This window comes from Oculina patagonica, chromosome 7, assembly GCF_052425735.1.
Source record: "Oculina patagonica isolate OP01 chromosome 7, crgOcupat, whole genome shotgun sequence".
Classification (NCBI taxonomy): Eukaryota; Metazoa; Cnidaria; class Anthozoa; order Scleractinia; family Oculinidae; genus Oculina; species Oculina patagonica.
This window is the reverse complement of record NC_135764.1, coordinates 31,445,140-31,469,785: the sequence shown is the minus strand read 5'-3', so window position 1 is coordinate 31,469,785 and position 24,646 is coordinate 31,445,140. Positions and strand designations below refer to the sequence as shown.

The 24,646-nt window shown below is 40.0% G+C and overlaps 2 protein-coding genes and 1 long non-coding RNA gene across 3 annotated transcripts in view; 1 reads left to right on the top strand and 2 right to left on the bottom strand.

Annotated features, from left to right (window-relative positions):
* The window catches only part of LOC144659935 (prefoldin subunit 5-like), a 4,017-nt gene extending 3,728 nt beyond the window's left edge, over positions 1–289 (bottom strand). Inside the window, exons 1-2 of the mRNA XM_078520466.1 lie at positions 196–289; positions 21–119 (exon numbers count right to left, since the gene is read on the bottom strand). Of these exons, the coding sequence (XP_078376592.1) occupies positions 21–119; positions 196–274 (178 nt within the window). The 5' untranslated portion in view covers positions 275–289. The remainder of the gene's footprint in view (positions 1–20; positions 120–195) is intronic.
* Positions 290–362: 73 nt separating this feature from the next.
* On the top strand, positions 363–8,215 carry LOC144659885 (uncharacterized). Its single transcript, XR_013571984.1, has 4 exons — positions 363–611; positions 4,094–4,166; positions 4,780–4,852; positions 6,665–8,215. It is a non-coding gene; the product is annotated as an uncharacterized LOC144659885 (long non-coding RNA).
* A 5,147-nt stretch (positions 8,216–13,362) lies between these two features.
* On the bottom strand, positions 13,363–23,451 carry LOC144659828 (polyunsaturated fatty acid 5-lipoxygenase-like). The gene is made up of 15 exons (XM_078520355.1): positions 22,713–23,451; positions 22,084–22,128; positions 20,929–21,054; positions 20,341–20,438; positions 19,851–19,983; positions 19,362–19,457; positions 18,854–18,950; positions 17,734–17,851; positions 17,130–17,222; positions 16,751–16,811; positions 16,163–16,268; positions 15,837–15,922; positions 15,513–15,686; positions 14,156–14,319; positions 13,363–13,702 (listed from the first exon to the last, which is right to left on the bottom strand). Exons 1-15 carry the CDS (start codon positions 23,211–23,213, stop codon positions 13,588–13,590), a joined length of 2,013 nt encoding a protein of 670 aa, XP_078376481.1. The 5' UTR covers positions 23,214–23,451; the 3' UTR covers positions 13,363–13,587.
* Between the last annotated feature and the right edge of the window lie 1,195 nt (positions 23,452–24,646).

Here is a 24,646-nt window from a genome sequence, read left to right as displayed (position 1 = left end):
CATTAAACATTAGTTCTCACCTGACTCTTTATTTATTAATTTCTTGACATTTTCTTTTGAATCTGCGAACTTCTGCTGGGCGACTTTGAGCTGACTCATGGAATCTCCGAGCAATTTTACTTCCTAAATAAAACGTACAATTAACATAAATGGCACCCAAGTGATTAATTTCGTGTTATTTCAAAAGATCAATACTCGCCTCTTCTAATTGAGACCTCAGATTCTCTAAATGTGGGATTGGAAGTTGACTTAATTCTACAGTTTCGCCCGCCATGTTGAATTTTGACAGAGTGAATCTTCGGGCCCAGGCCCTCTCGATTCCCGCGCTTCGGGGCGGGAAAAGGCTCAAAGACCCTGGAGGAAAATGGAGCGTTGTATAATGGTCCTGATTGCAAAATGGACTAACACCTTTCGACCCAATCATATGCGTTGTTGTTTCTTCCAATGAAAATGCGTTGTGATCGTGTCTGGTCAGATTATTTTACTGGGGGACTGGACGGTCTGGACGGTGTTTACCAAGTGATCATGAAAGCCCGAATCTTGTGATTTTAACAGGGTGTTTTGTCGGATCTTTCTGCATTTCCCGAACACATTTACAGCTGCATTTGAAGGTAAGAAGCTTTGTGAATGTATTGTATAATGCTGTTTGTAGTAGTGGATTGAAAATGTCTACTTCTAAAAGCAAGGGGCGTCCATGTTAAACTTTATAGTTAGCTTATTGTTGATCGTGTTGCTCTCAAGCGGCACGAACGAACCAAGCTGGCGAAGCACTTTATTTTGTATTCTCCACACTGTTGTGTTTTGCATTTTGCAATTAGGATCTATCGTGCTATTTAATTGCGCAGTATTAGATCGTATATTATAATCGTTTTCGTCACGGGTATAAAGAAACACTGTCATGCCGTCAGCTGAGCACAAATTTTTACTCAGTTTATTTACACCTTGTATCGCCAAAATTATAATGCTTCCAAATTTACAGCTTAGTTGGAAAAAATATATATAGTCAAAAGCAGTAAAATCAATCATTTTCCATTCTTGTGAGAGTTTGAACTTTTGAGCCCTTATTTTGTCAGTTATATTTCTTTGCTTCATCTATCATTTTTGGCAGTGATAAAAGCTACCTATTTTAAAGAAAAGGAAGCTCCTGGGCACAATTATGAAATCACAATACATGTACATTTCCCTGAATGTTTCCTTCCATGTACCAAGCACAGTCTCTAGAAATATAAATTGATGGGTTGCCATGTTTGCAAAAGAGATATGCATGATGTACCAAGGGATAATTCTTGCGGTATCTGACATCAGCAGACTGCAGAAGCAGACTAAGAGAATATATTGTGTTTCCATTACCGTATTATTGAAAGCTAACCGTAAACAGGCTAACCGAAATGCTATCCAGGCTAGATTAAACCGGAGTGAGCTGTAGGCTAACCGGAGTGAATAGTAGGCTAACCGAAGTGCGACGTATTAGGCTAACCAAAGTGAAAAGTCAGCAAGTCTGCAGTCTGCAATCTGCAGTCCTTTAATTTTATTCTGGCATTTAAAACTATAACCACCTCAGTCTATAACCTCTTACTGTGAAATAATGTATTTAATTTTCTCTGGAGAACTTTTTCCAGATACTTATGGCTTTCAAGCCTTCACTTTAACATCCTCACCAGCACTGCAGAATGAGTAGATTTGGTGGAGGAAACCAAAACATAAATTGCACAATGATTGGCCTCCAGGATGATGTAATGGATGGTTTAATCTGACCTGTTACCACCCCCTCTCCCCAGGCATACTTTTTTTTATTTCGTGGTGGTCTATTCCCCACCCCCAGGCAAACAGAAAGACGCAACTCCCTTTCCGTGGGACTCCCCATCGACCATAAATATGTCGCTTTGTAATATACAACAGGAAAGCCAGACGTTTTGTCAAGAACTTGAACGCTTTTTGAGTTAATTTAACAAAGGATACCAGTACTACAGATATAAAATAAACAAATTGAAATAACTGTCTACTATATTTGAAGAAATATGAAAATATAACTCTATTTAATTCCCCACACTTCCTCAAAAGAAAGAAGCTTACAACTCAAGGACAGAAAGTTATTATACTAGCTACATTTATGGTCAAAATAGGAAAGCAAAACTGAATTTTCTTTAATGATTTAAACTAGTGCTTCTAGTAAATATCTGTCTCTTTTTGTATAAGTTTAAATCAACTACCAATTTTATACAATCAGAAGACTGACCATAATTACACTTGTACAGGTATCAATCTGTAATTAAGTTCTGTTTTGATTACCGCCAGTGCTATAACACTATTTAATAATAAGAGCAGTATTTTAATAAATTCTTGCTCTCCAACTATTCTGTAACAAATACGACAGATTTTTCCTCAAAATATCCAGTCTTCGATCTTCATTCGTTTTGTCAGCTGCCGGCATCTAAACCATGAAGTTAGGTACATCAAAGGAACAACCAGAAGTTATTTTTTTGATTTGTCCCACCCACCAGGACAACACTGCTTTGAACAATTCCCCATTCCCGGGCCCGAAGGGCCCAACTTGTCCCAGGGATTACCAGGGGGGTGGGGGTGGGGGGTGTAGGTTGTTAACAGGTCACATTGAACCATGCATAATACACTGCTGAATAAATTTGACCAGCATTTCAAATGAGTGGATATCTTTGGCTTCACTCATGTTTCAACCTGTAAGGTCCTTGATTGTTTTGTTAAGCTTGACTGTTAAGCTTGACTTGCTTGTACTACCAAGGAGAGTGATGAACTTAACGGAGTCCTGGAATTGTCTCACTTATTTTATGCGAAAAATTCTAAACATACATGTACACCTGATAATTAGTCAAATGTTTCCATAAACTACTTCTAACAATTAAACAGGTAAATGAAACCCCATATTGGCCCTATTGGTGTATGGATTTTAAATAACTGTGAAAAATCAGAATTTAAGAAGGCATAGACATTATGGCTGATTTCTTATGCAACACAGACAAAACACTGTTTTTGCCTGGCATCCCGAAAGCTGTTTGTTAGGAAAATAAGCGTTTTGCCCAAAACACCCTAAGTGAGAGCAAAAACCCGAAATTTACACCCCTAAAGCGAGAGGATGAGCATCACTGCCCCTTTAGTAGGTTTGTTCCCCAGGTAGCTGGTCCAAAATTGCACCAAATAGGAATACACACCAATGCCTTGACATGTCTTCATTAGGTGGCTATGCCATTATCTCTGTGTGTAAAGTGTTTAAAGCTGTGTTCACACTAGGTGAAACATGATTAGTCTGATCACGAATAAAAGTTACATGTTTTGTTGTGAAAAGTGTTCACATCAGGCAGTGCATTGCGCGAATCATGATTGAAACATGATTATTCTGATCATGATTGAAACTACCTCACGAGGTAGTTTCAATCATGATCAGACTAAACATGTTAATAATTGCGGACTTGCAGTGAGGAGGCGAGTGCCCAAAAGCTTCAGACCAAATGTTTATTAAAATATGGGCTAATGAAGCGATACAACAGGAATTAGCGCGACGGGTAGAAAGCAGAATAATTGGCAGAGCATTGCCACGAAAGTTTACGACGAGCAGCATTGCAATGCAAAAGCAAACTTCACAAAACATTTTTCTTTTACCAAAGATAGCACAAATACTGTTTATACTGTCTCCCCAGCTTGCTTTTAAAATGCTTAAAAGCCCTGCTCCATCAAAGGGCTTGAAAATAGACAGAAAGACAAAGATTTAATGGAAACTTTATAATTGTAATTTCGAGCTATATTTTTCGGTTAAAGTATACAAGATTTATGCAAGAACCGTAAAACTGCATAAAGACATTACACCATGTTATAATGTTCAGTAATGTAGAGTACTGAGCCTGACAAGAGCTAGCAACCACTGACCACCATGGCAGCTGACTAGACACTTGGTTAACTTGGTTATTAAATTGCATTTAACCTCATATTTTATAAATTTCCCTTTACTGAGGAAAATCTCTTTTTCTATAATTATTAAAATGTGTCCTTTTTTTAAAGAAAATGATAAATGCATTTTTGTAATTCTTGTTTATAATAATAATGCTTTGAATTTCTGTTTTAGCGTTAATGGATGAGGATCAGGGGTCGAATGAGGAATAGCATCACAAACCGAAGATGATAAGAGACTAAGAATGGTGAGCATCGACCCTTACTAGTACACCATATACCTTTAGTTATTAATTTTACTCGAATAAGCGCCACGCTCGAAAAAGTGCCGCATTTGGGACAAAAATTCAAGCGAACAGCATTGCAATGAAAAACAAACTTCACAAAACATTTTTTTACCAAAGATAGGACAAATACTGTAAATACTGTCTCCCAAGCTTTCTAAACCCTGCTCCATCCAAGGGCTTTAAAATAGACGGAAAGATAAAAATTTAATGGAAACTTTATTGTAATTTTGAGCTATATTTTTCGGTTAAAGCATACAAGATTTATGCAAGAACCGTAGAACCGCATGAAGACATTACACCATGCTATAATGTCCAGGAATGTAGAGTACTGAGCCTGACAAGATCTAGCTATAGCAACCCCTTACCACCAAGACAGCTGACTAGACACTTGTTGTTAGTTAACTTGGTTAAATTGCATTTAACCTCATATAAATTTCCCTTTACTGAGGAAAATCTTTTTTTCTACAAGTTACCGGTGCATTTTTTTAAAAAACAATCAGTCTAACTCAACATGTGATAATGCATTTTTGTGATTCTTATATTTATAATAATAATTTTTGAATTTCTGTTTTAGCATTAATGGATGAGAATCAGGGATTGGATTAGGAAAAGCATCACAAACCAAAGATGAGAAGAGACTTAGAATGGTGAGCATTGACCCTTACTACTATACCTTATTTACCGGTACTTGAATAAGCGCCACCCCCGAATAAAGTGCCGCATTTGGGACAAAAAAGTTAATAAGCGCCCCCCCAAATAAGTGCCGCAGTTCCCATGCGGTGCTTATTCAAGGCATCAGGGACAGCGGAGCCGGGGGGGCTGGGGGGGTCTTTACCCCCCCCCCCCCACTTTTTCCGAAAAAATAAAGACTTATTAAGAGAAGAGTCTCTTAAGCCCCCCCACTTAAAGTCACTAGTCAGCCCCCCCACCTGGAAAACTGCTCCGCCGTCCCTGGGCATATCATAAGACTGAAAACAGCACTACAAAGCAACTCTTAAACAGCCTTGGAAATTTCTTTTCATCAAAAGCAATGCTTTGCAGTTCAATAATGATTTACCGTTCTTTGCTGGTACAGCAAGTGCAAATTCTCTTTTCCGCAAGGGACGAATACCGACAATCAAAAGTCGCTCCTTTTAGTTAAATGTTAAAGTGTTGTATAGATTAGATTATTTGTGGCATTCGAATTTTTTATAAGTGCCGCCCTCGAATAAGCACCTCACTTGAGGGGTGAAAAACTTAATAATTGCCATCAGCGCTTATTAGTTTGAGTAAATAAGGTATATATGTATGTACAGCTGCCATGTGTTGATAAATAACTATTTTTTAACTTGTGTCTTGCCAAAGTAATTAAATTTTGGGAAGTCCATAAAGCCCATTCATAAATGCGCCTTTATCGTATTGGCAGTACTTTCTCAGGATTTATAGGGTTTAATATGTCTTTTTAAGAGAGGTTGAGGAGGGGTCATCACAAAGTGCGAGGCAGCGAGGCATGCGATCCATTCCGGTTAGCCTACGTAGCACTCCGGTTAGCCTAAATTGCATTACAGTTAGCTTAAATAGCACTCCGGTTAGCCTACAGTTAGCGTAGTTAGCTTGCGGTTAGACTTTTTATTTGGAGTTAAGGATTTCTGCCTTGCTGTCTTGCCTCACATGTTGAGGAGTTGAGGGGACAGAAAACTTTTAGATGCCACACAGTTTTAAGAATGAGGTTGGCTGCTATAAAATAAATGTAGAGTTCTACACTTACTTTATTGTCAATTATAATTTGCCCTTTGGGTAACCAGTTCTGTTTTTTTTTTTTTTGGTGGCTCATGTGTCTTATTGGTTGCCCCAAGTAGACTTTTGTTGCCCATAAGCACCTCTAAGAAACATTTGACTTGCAAAAAATGCTCAACTTTATTTGTATAACCTTACCTTCTTGTTTTGGTTTTGCAACAGTCCTTCGTTGATTAACCATATCAGGGGCTCTGTACATGTAGTGCCCATTTGTATTTGTAATCTTAGAAAAAGAAAACTACTTCCTCTGTCTCACCAGAGATCATTCAGGGAGTATAGCTTACAAATCCCCCATTTCTTGTCGAGACACAACACTAAAAATTTTTGCCAAAATATTGCAGTACTCAGTAACTGTGCAAATTGTGTGAAAAGACTCTGACAAAACAAAACTTTTTGTGACACAACACAAAACTTTTTTTTCAAAACAATTTAGTTGCAAAATGCATCTAGGGAATACTTACTGTTGCAAACTTTGAGTGGTGCCCAGAATAACTTGTCTGTAGAGCCATCTTAAGTAATGATGAAATGGAATCAACTAGAACAAGCTTGAAAACAAAAGCCTGATAATGGTCCCTGTAATTTGACAAGCCAAAAAACAGGCCCCTTAATTCACAAAAATTGTTGGTTTTCTACAATGTTTTGGTGTCTATTAATGAAGTAAATTCCTTGCCATCTTTTAACAGCCTGGCCAAACCATATACACCTGTACCTCAAGAGACATGAGATGATATGATCAATGAGGAGGAAGGGGAGTTATAGTAGAAGAAGATAATAAAGAAAAAGAGGAAAGAGAAGGGCAAAATGATCAACAACATCAGGAGGAAGGCCAAGAAGAACAAGGCAATGATGACGAAGACCTCTACAACAGTTAATAGGGGACAAGTTTAGTGAGAATGATGAGGAATGACCAGTACTTATTTTTCATGTACTTTTTTACAATTTATCATTGTTTCTTTCATAGACACACTACCGGTTATAATTAATAATTAATAATTAAGTAAATAGAGAATGAGTCTGAAATAAATCTAAAACATTTTTTTACTAAATGAACCACAAATCACTGTACTGTGTTGTATGTGAATAGTTTTGTTGGATCTCGATTTTAAGAGTGACAGAATGTTTATCTTCATTTTAAGAACCCAGTCTTGTTCGTGCATGACTTATAAACTGTGGCCACCTTCCTTTAGTTTGTTTTCTGGATAAATAAGCTAATAGAAATGCATGAGTTAGGTTTGGTGAAAAAAATTGAGCACAGTGTCACCTGTTGGTCAACCAACAACTTGGTAGCCTGCGAATACAGCCGCCTTTCATTTTTAGAGGCAGCTAACAACTTGGCCTCTGACATTTCTTTTCTGTTTATTTTGGATTTGTCGGATGTGAATTAGCCTGCGAATGCAGATGCATTTTGGCCGATTCTGGAAATACGTCTGCATTTGCAGGCTAGATGTGAATGGAAGCCATAAGAAAGTTAATGAAAAGATGTCAAAAATGATAAAAAAAAATGGTTTGATGGCCTGTGTTAGTAGAGCACCACTGTAAATGCAGTGAGGAATTTACCTGTAATAATAATAATAATAATAATAATAAAAATAATAATAATTGATATTTAAACAGGGTGACCCCTTCAGTCGCAGAACTGGTATCAACAGGGGCCCAGTGTAAAATAATAGAAGAGAATTTCCAAAACTTATCCTAACTTTAAATACAACAATACAAATCTCAAGGTTATAGTGGTTTTGCAACACACGCTAAAAAACAGGCCCTAAAATTTACTTTCGAAATTGTTTGGGAGAAGCAACAGATGGTATCATCCATGAGCCTGGGGGCAGGGGGGCGAATCCAATATGAAAGGAGCAGGGATGCTCATTGTCTCACTTAGACAAATATTATCTAGATTTTTTTCTCAAGCCACAAATACATTGGTCTCATTTAGGGTTCTTTTCAAAAATTGCGCACAACAAGCATCCTGATCATACCTTTGAAAAGTAAGTTTCCAGGGGTGGGGGCGTGAACTTATGTGCCCATACCGGTATTTTTTTTAAAATTCAGTTTAGCATTGCAAATTATTGAAGCCAATTTTTTTTTCTTTTCAAAACAAAGAAAACTTTGTCTTTTATTGTGTAGAAATATCTATGGGATTATAGTTGATAGTGGTACTGGTAATAAACCTGAAATGAAAACACTAGTTGTATAAATTCTAGTCTAGCAATAAATAAAATAGATTTGTATTCTTATTTGTTGTAACTGAATTACATGTATTTTATTGAGCTAGTACGAGGTCCATGTTTATAAATATTGGTCGAGTTCATCACTTTGCAATGTAAGGGCGTGGTCTATAGACTTGTGTAAAGAAATGTCTATATCAGTCCGGGGATATCAGTATTCAACATGAGTTTCATTTCATGTTCAATGATTCCTGAGGGGTGTGTCTACAAACAAGGACTAACAATAGAGCTATAAATCATTGAACATTATAACTCCCTCAAAAATTCCCCAACCAAAACATGCGATATGTAGTTGATACTACATACTTACTTCTGCTTTAACTTTATAGGTATTTCGATTAAAACAGTTTTAAATAGTTCCAGCCGATCCTGGGAACGCCAATTGTATTAGTTGTCATTTTTTAATCTATTGGAGATTCAGTGACACTCCTAGCTTCTAACGGATTGTTCATTATTAATTAATTAATTATTTTTTGGGGGCGGGGGGAAAGCTTAATTATTAGGGGGGGGGGCAGAAAACCCTAAGGTGTGTCTTTTAAGGGGGGGTCATTAGAGTTTCAAGATAGTTAGTAGGGGGTCGTGAAAGTTTTCTTATTTTCATGGACCCAAAATATTACGAAGGCTATTTATTCACACTTTATTGAATAACCATCTAAGCCTTTTCATATCCAGCACATTTTCATACCTTGAGTCTGGTCAAAGGGAACGAAGACCCTGGGTACGAGGATGTATCCAGCATAATGCATGACCATAGGTCGAATCCTAGATTTTTAACTCGAATGTTTTATTTGTAATTTATAGATTTTGTTTTTCTTTGGTGGTTCAAGCAAGCTTTAGCCAAGTAAAATTAAGCAAATTTTTTCTCTCTAAATGCTAATACTGCCATTTATAATGAATTGTTCAAGTTTTTCTGTTGTCGAAGGTGCAGCCAGCCCCCCCCCCCCCCCGAAAAAAGAGGAAATAATGAACACTCTATAGCAAAAAAAACTCAAATGATGTTGTTCATTTCAGAGATTTCTTTAAAAGTAACCGCCTAATTAACCTCCTGGTAATATTTCCGCAGAGCCCCATATGTACATTATTAAAATTATCTCCGACTATTTCAAACTTTCACACTACTCAAACAGTAATCGTGAAAGAACGAGCCGGTCAAAAATTGCTTAATAACTTAACTGACCATTGAACGACAGCGAACCATACCGGAATCGCTACAATAATGACAACGAAAATAGGCCACAAAGCGCTTTGTGGTGTTTCGAATATTGGCCACAAAGCGCTTTGTAGTGTTTCGACTAGGCCACAAAGCGCTTTGGGGTTTTGAAAGGCCACAAAGCGCTTTGCGGTGTTTTGAATAGGCCACAAAGCGCTTTGGGGTAAAAAATCGAAAAAATTTTTTTTTTTCAAAAAATAGCCGTGAGATATCTGCGATTCAACGAGACATCAAGATTTTAATGTTAGCTTTTAAAATAAAACACCACAAAGCGCTCTGTGGTGTTTCGAATAGGCCACAAAGCGCTCTGTGGTGTTTTGATTAGGCCACAAAGCGCTCTGTGGTGTTTTGATTAGGCCACAAAGCGCTCTGTGGTGTTTTGATTAGGCCACAAAGCGCTCTGTGGTGTTTTAATTAGAGTCTAATTAGGCCACAAAGCGCTTTCAGTAGTTTCAGTGGTGTTTCGCTCATGCCAGTACTGCTTTTTCAATCGATTTTTAAATCAAAACGAACCAGGAACAGTTAGAAAAGCACTCCAGCCATACAATATACTCGGCAAGAACATTTCTGAAATAAATAATAAATACACGGGAGAAGCCTTATCCAAAAGCACTAGTCAACGTCGCGAACCAGCTTTCGATCGTGCTAGTGACAAGATTGGGAACAAGTAAAATTGCGTAGATTGAGTGGTAGTTATTTACAGCACCGAAATTAAAATTGGTTGCACTGCTTCTCAGGGATCTTATTTGCCTCTACGTTTCAGGACTATTGAATGATCTTGATTTGAGGATAAATCAAAGTGCGGAGTATCGGCTGGACGGAAACACGCAGTTCAAAGCAACCATATAAATCTTCGATCCACTCGAACATTTTTGTTGAATTTGAAAAACAGATAGTACAGTAAGCTGTCGATTTGTGATAGAAATCTTGTGAGGTAAACGCAATTATTGCAAATGGCCGCTGGATATTTTCGTACAGAGTCAAAACAAAGTCAAATATTGCTTCCCTGCCCCTACCCGTCGAAAAAACAACTTCGCTCAAAGACCGAACTGCAACAGAGTTTAGTTACCAGTCTTATGCTGCGTGTTACTAGATAGAACGCGTGATATGATTGGCTCATGATATCACATTACGTCATAGGACTGGTTCGCCAGATAGGACAGAACCACAACGGCACAAAGGCAAGCTCTGATTCCCTGAACTCTCGGTCCCTTCCGCGACTTATAAATAGGGGTTGAACCCAGGCGCGAGACAAGAGAGTCTCTCTCTTCTCGCATCGGGGTTCAACCCCTATATGACTGCGAGGAAGGGAGAGTCCGAGAACGGACTGGACTACGTCACTATGGGGCCCTCTTGGAAGCCGGGGGGGGGGGGGGGCACTGAAGTGCCGCTGGGAATTTGAAGCCCTAACCGGCCCTATACCAGACCATGTTCAGCTAATTTTTGCAACCCTATACTAGACTAGACACCGTAAATCCCTACCCTATCCCAGACTTGCATTTTTTTAGAACTGTATCACTATCAGTGTTTTAATGGAAAACCATCTGTCAACAACATGGCCGGGATGATTTTATTTACGTTTAGGAAAGCCTCTTTCTATTCCGAGTTTAAATTCCTATTCTGGACTTAATTCGTCATACCACCGATCAGTTTCCCGGCAAATACTACCCTTTTCTAGACCAAAACTCTCTGATTTCTATACCCTATCCCACACTAAACTGCTTAAAAACCATACCCTTCACAGCGGCACATACCTATATAGCTCATATATGTGACCAGGCGCGTAGGAAGGGGGGTTCGAGGGGTTCGAACGAACCCCCTTTGGAGGTCAATAATGGAGGACTGAAAACACAAACTGGTGATTTTAAGCTTTTAGCAGATAGTGGGGGAATGGAAAACAAACTTCAAGTGTTGCAGCTTTTAAATTACCCTGCAAGAAAACGCAAAAAGTATCGGGAAAGTATTAAATTGTCAGGAGAATGGGCTCTCCTCACTGGCTCTCATGGCCTCCACCCGAGGATGATGCAATTGTCAAGTTTGAATATATCCTAGTGACCTAGTATTATATGTAGTCAAAATAATCCCACCGTTGAAAAATATTTCCTTAATTAACAGGCGTTCGGAATTTGTTAAATGGAGTATCAATAGACGAAAGGCGGGAAATACAATTTCGGGGGACCCAGGTGATACGTGTATTTAGTGCATATTGACGCTTAGCCTGCGTGGCAGGCGTAAAAAGGTAAAAACTCCCCCTCCGTTTTTCCCCCTTTCTCTCTCTCTTCCCAACTCCCCCTCCCTCCCCTTTCGACGCCTGCTACGCAGGCTAATTGACGCTTTGACGCTGCGTTTAGTACATTGACGGTGGAGCCGGGGTCTGGGGGGCTTAAGCTTTTACCCTGAGATGCCTTTGTACCACAAGTCAAGCTTTTGTAAAACGTTTAGTGTACTAAGCCGGTATGTATGTCATGAATGTATCAAGTTAAAAAAACGCCGGAAATATTGTTGTTATGACTAAAAATAAGTGTTATTTTACACTCCATCGAGTTTGAAATATTGACGTGCACAATGCTGAAAATAGCATTTCCGGGCCTCTAGATTTCAAAATATTCTGGGGGACATGCCCCCAGACCCCCCTAGAGGCTCGCGCCTTCGGCGCTCGTATTTAATAACCCCTTAATAAATATTCCTGTCAATACGAACACCCTTCCTAAAACCTCAGCTACGCGCCTGGTGACTGCACCCAAAAATATACAGGGTGCCCCCCCCCCCCTCCCCGGGCTTGGAAGGTGCAGTTCACGGATTTGATTTCAGGCGATCGGTTAGTTGCAGAGCAGCGCGAAAAACTTCGAGTGAAAAAACGTAAGACGAGGGTTTGGCGAGAGACGCGACTCGCCTGTCAGTTTCATTCGCCGTACGTGGCCGTCCCCGATCAACCGAACAGCTGGAACAGGTTTACCCTCCCGCGCAGTCGTTTTTAGGGGCGATCGTGTTTAAAACGACTGCGTGTGAGGTTGGAAATAGGTTAGGAATTAAAAAAATGAATCGGGGGTGGTGGGGGTAATAAATTGTTAGCTCCTTTTATCAATAATGAACTATTAAAATCAAATTTTAAAGAGTACGGTTAGTGTAGTTGGGTACTGAAGCGCTCGCCTTTTACTGACGGGAGTCATATGTGAGTTGAATTTGTTATTGGTTGTCAGTTGCTTTGTTCGGCGACCGGTTAGCTCAGTTGGTAGAGCGCCAGACTGCCGTGCGGGAGGTCTCGGGTTCGACTCCCAGACCGGACCAACACTCAGGGTCTTAAAACAACTGAGGAGAACGTGCTGCCTTTGCAATATGACATCTGCAAATGGTTAGATGTTCTAGTCTTCTCCGATAAGGACGACAAACCGTAGGTCCTGACTCCTGTATCTTCAGTGTTATGGTCAGCAGGGGACGTTAGAGAACCCACACACTTATCGCAAAGAGTAGGGCACGGAGTTCCCGGTGTCATGGTCTGGCCTTGTTGGTGCTTCACATAGGGTTAACCTCATTGCGCCTTTCCCCCTTGGACAGAATTGTCCAAGAAAAATTACTATGAACTATCTTGAACTATGAGGTTTGTTTATTTATAATACAAAAGAAGAAGAAGTTTCATCATATCTCTTTATTGAAAAAAAAAATGCCTAATTAGCTAATAATTGGTTGACTATAAAATGTGAATGTATAAAAAATAGCAGTGCTATGGAAAATATGCAGTTAATGTCGACTAACTGTACAGTACTTACTTAATCCTTTATCCTTTTATACAAGTTTATGTTTTGTTGTGGTTTTTATAAATATTTTTAAATGAAATTACGTTGGAGCGGTCTAGCAAAATTATTACGCTAACACAAAAACAGAAAACAAGAAAAGCACGCTGATTTCACGAGGGGGCATACGTTCTCGGCCCAGGGTTTTTGGGAATTGGTTTGTTAACCGCATATAACAACAGATAAATAAAATAAATAAAGTCAAATTTATAGTCTTCTAAACGTGGACAATATGCGGTCGAGGGAAGTCACTTCCTTAGCAATCTTTGCTTGTTGTTCATCTGACAGCTTAGTCCTTTCAGTCAAGCAGCAAATCCTGGTAACGAATCCCTTGCTGCTGCAGTCATTCCCAGTCTTCTCTCGGTTGTCAGGTGCATTATCTAGATACTGATGGCATTGGGTACCTCTTTAGGGTCCAGGTATGGATAAGGAAATGGTCGACTCTTGTTCCTCTCGGCAATGATGTCACTCACTTCCAACAAGCGCTTCTTTAACCTAAAATAATAATCACAACATCAGGGAAATAGTTATTTGCCTCTATCAAACGTGATACAGGTCGAAAAAGTGGCCCCAACTAAATATGAGTCTACAGTTTTGTGACAAGCGACTTTGTCGTCCCCAGGCGCCAGCCGGCCGGATGGTATTAAATGGCGGGAAATTGAAAACAGGGAACGCGGGGGTTGATGGTTAGGGTGTGGGCCGTCCGCATTAGGCCTACAACGCATCAGTCCCATTATGTCAAGCAAACCGTTTACGACCAACGAGAAGTACGCCTGAAGACCAAACCTTTGCACAAATAAATAGAATATTAATGTATCGGTAGATGACGATGGTTCCGTAAAAAGATCAGGATGGCTTCATATAACGAAAATATGATCGTACTGAGTTCTTGGAGTGATAATGCAAAATCTGAAACTTAAATCCCATGACACAAAGCCTATGTGTTACCTTTCAACCGGCTTGGTTCCTCTTGGGTCATACATATACTGCACTTCAAAGTAACCCAGTGCATTTGTAGCGCGTTCGCTGAGTATTTTCGTCACGAGGATGAGGTCCAATGTCCTGTCTTTTAATGGAAGGGAATCGACGATGTCTTTCTCTGTTAGGGGTTCCTGCAATTAAAAGACGAAAAAAAAAGACATCATAGTCTCCATAACGCAGATGGGAGAAGTTCTGTTATTGGTTGTTAAAGGCCAAAATCAAAGTCATTACTTCTAGCCAATGGTAAAATGCCTATTTAAAACGGAACGAAGCAATCAGAATTCCAGATAAGATCGGACATGCATCTGGTTCCAAGTGCGCGAAAATGTGCGTACGTCGGCACTTGGTCAAGATTGATTGGTTTTGCTCCAGATTGTGACCTGATTGGTTTTTTTAAAAAGGTTGTTCAATTCTGATTGGTTAGATCGTGCGACGCAAATGCCAGCGAGCGCAAATGCAAGGAAAAACACATGTCATGTGAACTAGCACAACGCAGACGCAAACGACGCAAACACAAAGAGTACACAAACGCAAGGAACGAAGAGTTCTCCATTTTCTGCAACTGGCTTGTGCTTGTATTTGCACTTGCTCCACGCGAACATTGCTAACACAATGTAGGCTTAAACGCAAGCAAGCGAAGCGTTACGTTCCGCCATTTTGGGAAAAGACTTCAACCATGTGACAACTGCCTCTGCGTATCTTACCTACCTTATTCTTACTAATTTTCGCGATTTCAAAATAATCGCGAAATTTAGTACGCGCGAAAAAAACATTGCGCGAAATTTAAAACGCGAAAATTAATACCATATTATATATCAAAAGAACAAAAAATTTGAATGCTTAGATTTGCAACTATCCACCATTAAAAATATTTTTCGTGTCGTTTTTGACAGCACCGTTCCTCTAATTACTGCATTTTGAAGACAGCTGACCCGGCGTGTTTCACCCTTGTAAATTGGCCAAAACCTCTAGTACGGTCACCAAAGTTTCCGTTTGCAGGCATCTTGTAGTTACATTGAGTCTGACCTTTGTACGTTTCCAATAGTTTCTTAGTCTTTGACGACTGCTCCATAAAACACTGACAAAAATCGCGAAATTTAATACACTTTTTCTCTAATTTAGTCTTGCAATCGCGAAAATTAATACTCGCGAAATTCGGCTCTCGAACTTTCGCGAAATTAAGTACGCGCGAAAATTAGTAAGAATAAGGTAATATCAAAAAAGCCCATAGAAGATCCCCGTCTCACCACAGGCAAGTCCCTACCGGAATTAAGTTTTCACTTTGCAGGGTCGTTTGTCACTAATTCCTGTGATTTTAACTCACCTTACTCGTTGGTGGTTTTCCTTCCAAGTAACAGGGATAGTTTGGTGGAAAGGCATATTCATCATACTGGGTGAAGTTAGCCGCCGCATGGCCCACACTACTGATGAAGATGATTGATGTCACTGCCTTGATCAAATCCTCTAACACTGTAAACTTGCCGTCTCCAAACACACCCTGGAAAATAGCTCAGATAAGTGGGCTCAACAAACCATGGACACCGGTCTTTCGGTCGGGCGCGCGGTCGGTCGGTCGGACCGTCTATCATTCTGTCCATCGGTCAGTCAATCAGTTAGTCATTTAGTCAGTCAGAGAGTCAATCTGTACCTTAATTCCCAAGCCATCTTCAGGGTCAGCCAACATGTGCCCCCAGTTCTGGATTTCCCAATCCTCTGTCAGCTTGTCTGGTGTATCTGAAACAGACAGAGATCAACAAACATGACTTTTACTGTTCACCTGACAAAATGCAAGCAGTAACCTAAGAAAGACTAGCAACGAATGTAAGAGAGGGGGAGGAGTAGCAATACTGCTAGCTTCTTCAAGATATAAAAAACAAACCAACTTCCATATGATACACACTTGTCCTATTGGGATTTTTTACAATTTGAAATGGACGCTCTTGGGTGCACGGGTGATAAATACACTTTCCTCACCGTAAAAAGCTTCCAATACTTCACGAACATAGGTGTGAATGGCGTCGAAAATGAGCAAAGCATCATCTCTATAGGGGTAGTTTGGAAGAGCCTCTACGTCATCGACCTAAGGAAAATTATAACATTGTAACCTCATGTTTTAAACATCGATAAGAGGATTTCTCATTCACCATCACACTGTAATCAATGCAGGGACTGCTCTTAATTATATTTATGGAACATTAATAAGCCAGTACATATTATGGGAGCCGCGGTGGCCTAATGGTTAGTGCGCTGGACTCCGGATCGAGCGGTCCGGGTTCGAGCCTAGCCTGGCCCGAAACATTGTGTTGTGTTCTTGGGCAAGACACTTTACTTTCAAAGTACCTCTATCTACCCAGGTGTATAAATGGGTACCGGTGAATTTATGCTGGGGGGTAACCCTGCGATGGACTAGCATCCCATCCAGGGGAGTAGAAATACTCCTAGTCGCTTTATGCTACTGAAACCGGGATAAGCGCCGGCTTGAACGGCCACAAGGCTCGAACGCAGACTTAACCAACATAGACATGAAGGAAAATGTAAACTTTCACAGGAGCCATAACATACCCCCCTATCAGCTAAATCCGCTGGTAACCATCCATCCACATCCATTCTCCAGGTACTCCAGCTGAAAATAAATGCATGTTGAAACAAGTCAAACCAAATGATGTGCACATGAAGCCTGAAAACTGTCAGTCGCACACTAACACACACTATAAAATGATATCGATGGAAGACATCATCATCGAACGAGAAAAAAGCTCCAGATAAGCGTGAATAACATGTTGAACTCTTCCTACGAAATTATTATCTTCTCAGTATTGTGAGTGGATTGAGAAAAGTACGAACAATAAGATGCTATTGGTAACGAAAATGATCTCATGAAAGTTGAAGAATGAAATCAAATTTCACTTACCTCATACCTGGAAGTAAGTTTATGCATTACCTGTGGCTTACAAGTTCCTTCATCCCAGCCTCACCAGTTGTCATGATTTTGTCAACCCAGCCATCTGGTTGCACGAGCTCTTCAAGGGCAACACTTCAACACCAAATATGACAAAAGGTCATTACCTGAAGCACCCTATCTAGACTAGGATTCACGTACAGCAGTTATGACGATCATACCGTTCAATTTAAAAACAGCCATATATTAGTTAAAACACTGACGTAGAATAAAACTTAAAATGCGGTACTCCACTTTAAGGGCTTAGGGAGGCGCAGTGACCTGACTAATGATTTGAGCGTTGGTATTTAGATCAAGCGGTCCACCTGATGTTCGAGCCGCTGGACAAGGTCACTATGTTGTATTCTTGGGAACGGCACTTAACCATCACAGTGCCATTCTCGACCCAGGAGTATAATTGGGTAGCTGGGAAATGTTTGCATAATCTCACTAAATGCCAGAGGGCAATTTGCCATAGACTTGCATCCCATTCAGCGGGGAAGTAGTCTCAGGTCATGTTACAGAAACCAGGATAAGCTCTGGCGGTGTGGGTCACTTCGTCCTGAGGGAAGACTTCACATCACATTTTCTTTAGGTAGGGACTTACGTGTTTATTGCCAGGAGATAAAGGAAGTGCGGAGCAAGCAGCCTGAACACAGGGTGAGAAGGTGACAGCTGACGATGAGTTCCCACGCACATTGTTTCAGCTACCAAGTGGGTCAAGCCTGCGCATAATAAAGACCAAAAACTGTCCTCAAATGACAATTTCCCTAAAAACACTCTAAGAAACATTAGTTATCAATTACATGCAAATATTCATTTCATTATGTCTTCAGTGACACATACTAATTAAAAACAATTTCAGTCACTTTCCTATCAGGATTCAAACTCACGGCGACGTTCTGCACACCGATCGGACGCTCTATAACTAAACTACAGGAGGCGCATATGCTGGAGCTAGGCCATATATCTAAGTTCAAATAATCGTAGCAGTATGTTAGATTTTTGTCACATATGTAACCTCGTGTTTTCCCCGAGAAACACAATAGAAACAAAAGTTTATCCGAGAAAGTAAAATCAGTATTCTTTTATAGCATTGTTTTAAAGAGTATTCCGTATAACTCAATAGTGGATTGCCTACATGTACATTGTGTGCTGAACTTTCTCATTTCTTCCGTTTTATCAGTAAATGTTCTTCTCTCTACGGAAAATTTGTGCTTGATTGGTACAAGGTTAGTGAAGTGTGGTGACTGATGGCAAAAATACAATACAATACCGAAGCATGAATTTGAAGGGGCGAATTTAAGATACTATGCCGGAATGGCTAACGACTATGAAACAATGAAAACGAATTTTTCAACAATGACACGAGCATGGGACAAAGAAATATTCTGAGTCCCCGACGGGAATCGAACCCATGGCCTCCCAGATACCGGTTGGGCGCTCTAACCAACTGAGCTACGAGAGACTCGTTGTGAGCTGGGCCATTTACTAGGTTGATATGTGACACATATCAACCTGGTAAATGCCCCTCCGAGCTCTCGTAGCTCAGTTGGTTAGAGCGCCCAACCGGTATCTGGGAGGCCATGGGTTCGATTCCCGTCGGGGACTCAGAATATTTCTTTGTCCCATGCTCGTATCATTGTTGAAAAATTCATTTTCATTATTTATCGCCGAGCTTAAAAATTACCATCTTTATTATTTACAACAGACTATGAAACACTAACCAAGATGAGTACAGGATTGGTGGAATTGTGCGTCAGCATTGTTGCAGTACATTTTGGCCATCAGCCATGTATACTTCGGGTCACTTGGCAAAAAGACCTAAAATCAACAACAGAATTACAACATCACGTGAAGTCTTAAATATTTCAATGCCACTAGCTCATCATGTGAGCAGTTAACTCCGGCGCCTACCACCAGCCTTTTGCCTGCAGGTTCCACACCAGTGGACCAGTACCAACTTGTATTTGTGCTGAGCAGGGATGTTGCAGTTGATAAGCACAACTTTTCTTTGCACCGACGTTGTACCGCTAAACTGTAGGTCGATTTGGGATCTGAGGTCCACAGGTCTGTCCGTCGGGTTCCTGACAAGGTGTCACCCTTGCTAATAAAGTTGACTTATTTGACTGGGTGAATAGGGGCACCGTGAGAGTAGAGTAGCCAGAGTCTAGTAAATGCAGTAACAATGATAGATCACCCAGTGCACCCCTACATTCACATTAAATGACTTACTGGATTATCATCTGTTGGGTTCTGGAACAACTGGATCGCAATAGGCATTAATTCCTTTTTGTCATTAGCAAAGAACAGCGTCATTGGCTTGCACAACTGAGGGAAGAAAGGACACAGCACATTACGCACTTCATGGGCATAATACTACCACAACCGTAACTAAATCATTGCTCAGTTTAGAGTAATATTTGGCACCCACGACGTCAAAATTGTGGATATTGGATTCAGAGTATTATGTTTGTCGCTTAGTTTACAATCTTTTGGCCGCGAGGAAGTCGATCTAGTCAGCAAACTGGCCAATGACATTTATCTGTATGTTGACCCTTTTATTGCCACAAAGCGCCTGAGAACGAACGTTCGGTGAAAAGACAGCAAATGGAGTAAAACATTGGTTTTACCTGAGTTGAAGTCTTATGAAATTTCGGTTCAAACAACTGAGTGCCGTGAACTAAAGTTTTTTGAAATGTAGCAACAGTTTCCATAACTTACCAATCTGTTGTATCTACACTTGACTTCAGTAAGCTTATCCAAGTTCACGATGTAGATTTTCTTGTTCTTCATTGCATCTTCTAGGGTCATCCCATCCAAAAAGGGTTCTACCATTTCAGCTGTTACCTTAAAACTGATTAAAAAAAAAACAAGGAAAAATGTTGTTTAACTACAATCTGAAAATCTGACACTAATTTCGTCTTGATTTACATTACACATTTGGCTCGATTTTTAGGCTAAATAGTTTATATTCACCAAAAAAACAGAATATGTTTCCGTTGAATCGGATTTACAAACTCTCGCTTTTGACTTCAGTTTGTAAATTCGATACTAGATAAACTGTCACCTTGGACGGCTACTAGAAATATTGCACACTTTACTTCTATTTCCATTAAAGAACAACTTGTGAAGTTTTCTGAAAAAGTTTGTCTGAAAAACCCGATGACAAGTCTGGTAAATCTGAGAACTGATAATGATAAAGAATTCTTACTTTTCTGGAATTTCTTTGCAAAGTCTGAGGAGCGTTGGGTTGCATCCTTGAACTCTTTGACGGCCAAAGTGGCAATCTTCTTTCCAGTTTAAATAACCCTGCCACAAAATAATACTGTTTACTTCACTCAGGGTGAGGAAAGCACAAAAATATTGTACTTCCAATGTAAAGATTATTTTTTCATTACCAACAAAACATGGCCTAGAAATCGGCTAAAATAGACGAGTTAAGCCTAAAAGCTCAGGAGGACAGCGCCACTCCTGGCATTGCTTGAACCCAGGATACTAGTCCATAACAGGTCGATTTCAGCATTTCCGTCAGTTTGCAACAATATTGTCTGATACAATGTTGAGAAAAGAGAGGCAGAAGTGCCCCTATGGGCAAGGCTTGGGCCCAGCTGGTTCCAACTGAAGTCCAAACGACAGCCATTAGAGTAGACCACTATGCCGTTCATATCATAATGGAGCCCTTAAAATTGATTTGGCAACTGAATTTAGATTTAGTTATTTTATATATTGTCTGTCATTTATTAAGCTATCGGTTTTGATTCCTTTAATTTGTCGAACCTGGATTTTGAGACCAACTTACGTAAGGCATATGGAGAGTTCCTTTATAGAGATTGGTACAGTCTTCTAAAGTTTCCCACGGATCTGATGCAAGTTTTATCAGCTGACATTCGACAGCCAGTTCAAACATTCTCACGTTGGTATTCCACTACAGAAAAAAGCAACAAATAATTAAGTATTTGTTCCATGCCTTGCTGCATTACATAGCATGACTTTGGTAGCGATTGTTTCCGGATGGTGCAGTCTAGCTAATAAAGAAGTTTGTGGAATCATACATCTGAGTACACTGACTTAAACTGAAGGCGCGCTATGTCGGGCTGTTTACAGATCTAATGTAAACGTTATCAGACAAGAACAGTTTTCTAGGGCATGAAGAACAAGGGTGGTCAAGATTGGAGAAAATTGAAACAGAGAACCATACGATAACTGGACAATTCTGTGTCGATTTCAGGTAGCTCAATCAACGCGGTACCAGTCAGGGATTCTTACACATTGCCACAAATTGATGACTCTTTGTACTTTTTCTGGGACAAAACGGTTATTCATTTTGGACCCTCGGTCTGAATTTCGGCACGTTCTAGGGATATCCAGCAACTGTGTGCTGTACCAGAATCGTGTCAGGCCTCCATCGCAACTGCCTCCGGTCACTACGAATAAATTGTTACGCCTTTCGGTCTCTCTTCTTAAGGCTGGTTCTCATATGATCGCCCCGATCGTCTCTGTCGCTTCTGTCGTTTGCAAAGTCTGAGGTGATTGGAGCAAGCAAACTTTTTGAAGCGACAGAGACGATCGGGACGATCATATGAGAACCAGGCTTTAATAGAGTACTTTTGAATTAAAGAAACTGATACCAAAAATATGGAATCTGCCTTATCTACCTACACGATATAATTTTGTACGGGATAACTTTGAAGAGTAACTGGATAGTTAGAAGTGGCATTACTTTGTTTTGCGTCTTGTGGACTCAAGTTAAAACCCAGCAAATGCGTGTTACTCCAGAAGCGTGTCGCGTAACAGCGGCAACTTTATGATGACAAACGTTTCTGTTTAGGCCTACCCGGTGAAGTTATAGCTGTTATCTTAATAAAAATGAAATTGTGAAAATTGTGTTTTTTTCAAAGTCTTTGTCCGCGGTTGCTGAAAATGGATTCATCAAAGCATTTTCAATAACATATACCTTTTGTTCATTGCTGAACCGTTCGTCTCGGGGACAACTTTCAATCTGCGGAAAGTAACGTCATCAAAACATTAAAAAACTCATTAATAATTCAAAAAGAAAATACAAAAGAAATTAATGTTTAATGAGTGTCTTTATATCTGATAAAGTCACGGCTAAACTTTACGTCCAATTTTCTAGGCCAAAATAACCCCAAATCTAAATATAAGTGCAAGAATGAGTTGATCTACATTAGAAGATTTTTAAGCCGTTCAATAAATTCGCAGTTCGTGTTTTATCAGACTTATCAAGTCTAAAACGCTGGGCTGCGCCTCGTGTTTTAAACTTGATAAAACACTGCTGCTCATTTATTAAACATCACATAAAAGAGCGTTTCGTTTTTAAATAAAAAATTATAATGATATAAATGTATGATGATATGGTTATGTAGCCACTATCTGTGATAAAGAGACAAATCCAGTTTAGCATGAATATTATCTTGTGTTTAGTCGCAAATTAAACTCGCCAGTGTTAAAACAACGTAAGAAACTTAACCTAATAAACATTCATATAATTTCTGTATGCATTTTTAATACTTCACAAACGTTTATCAAAACACATACAATATTGCATGCTGCTAAACGACGTACCTGTTTTGGAATTCCCGGAGCTTTACGTGATAAACGATACACTTCTCTCTTATCTTCCAACTCCTGCTTTCGCTGTTGCGGATTTTCATCAAACTGTGGTAGCACGCAGTCGTACTGCGTCAAAATCAGCCTTCGCTCGGCTTTCACCCACCGATGACACGGAAAGATGACTTCATCTGGTGCTCGCAGGGTCCCCAGCTTTTGTACTTTGATCCACTCGACATACCAGTCATCTCCAATACCGCAGTGGTCCCTCCAGATTTCAATTTTGCGCAGAGGACCAGGCGGAAGACCGCAATGAACTTTAAAGTGGTCGACGGAGCCCCTTTCGAAATCATTCCTCCATTTGCACACAAGATTCAGGTCACGCGAGCGGGTGTTGTCCTCGTTGTACAAAGCGCAGCCAACGTTGGCGTCCGTTCCTGCACCTTTAATGTCGCCCGTCTTGACGATTATCTCACAGTCAGGAGACAGACCGGACCCGCTACACGAGTTACCCATGTTGTTATAGTTTTACAAGTTTGTTGAAGTGCTTTAACACTTGTTTACTTTCTTACGTGAATTCTTAATTTATACGAACGTTGCTGTTAGTTCCCTTTGTCGCGAATTGTTTCTTTAAAGGCCATCTGAGGGCCAGGTGTAAAAAGCCAAATAACTACGCAGTGATTTATAGAACTTTGGTTCTAAATGTTCATTCTTGATCACAACCAACGCTAGTTTGTCAACTTGCAACATTTTATGCAACATGCAACCCGCTGTTCCGTGCAATTGAGTGCCTTGAGTGGGCGAGTGACGTGACAAGTGGTTAACTGCTCTCTGTCAAAACTGATTTGCTTCATCAATCAACTACAATGATCGGCCATTCTCTACTTTCCAATTGCCCATAATACACTTTGTTTGCCCCCCAAATTTTGCATGAACTATTGTTTTCAAATTCTCTTGGGAGGACTGCATATTTCCAAAACAATAGTTTTTGCAAAATTTGGGGGGGCAAACAAAGTGTATTATGGGCAATTGGAAAATAGAGAATTGGGTTCTATGTCCAAGTACGGAACGAATTGATCGTCATTGGCACCAAATGTAAATGGACGCAAATTTGTTACGCTCATGTCTAGCGAACTCTGGAAATTTTTCTAGTCGTGCTGCATGCAGAAAAGTGAGATGGAGTAAATAATTAATCTTCTTCATGAACATGGGTTCTGTTGCCATGTCGACCGACAAAATTTAAACTTTCGCCTTGTAATTTATGTTAAAATATGCATATAAGATTTTCCGCTGTGTTGAACACGATTTAAATCACTGAATTTGTTTTGACGACATCAAAATAACAACGTTTTGTGATGGTACATTGGGAATAAGACGTCTTTAAGGATCTTTTTGCCGTGGTCAGTGACAGGTCTCCTAGCGTCCCCTAGTAGTTAATGCGCTTGTTCATGGGTTTAAATTCCCCTCCCTGCCACTAGATGGACTTGTGTTCGGTGGTCCCGAATTCAGCTCCTCCACGCTTTGTAACTAGTTAACAATGTCATGTTTGTTTAGTATTAGCAGAAGTACATGATAGATTATGTCACTTCTGGTATTAGTTAATTCATATGAACGACCTCACGAGCTTCTAGCACAATCATGTATAAATAAAGTGCCTTTTTTTACTTTTTTTCTTTACTCTACTAAAGATTTAGCGATATGTCCTTTGGAGAGCGACATTCACTCGGCCTTGAAAAACCGAAAGTCTTCACGTGATATTTAAAACTGGTCAATTTTGCTTTCAAAAGAAAACAACGTATATTCGCCAAGTTGAATCTTGCCTCTTCAAATAACGTATTATCGAGACGTCATGATTCTTTTGGTATGCAATGACAGAGTGAATCTTTGGCCAAGCCCTGGCCTCCTGTCAGATCCCTCGTGTTCATTCGGCTAGCCTGTCACAGGCTCTC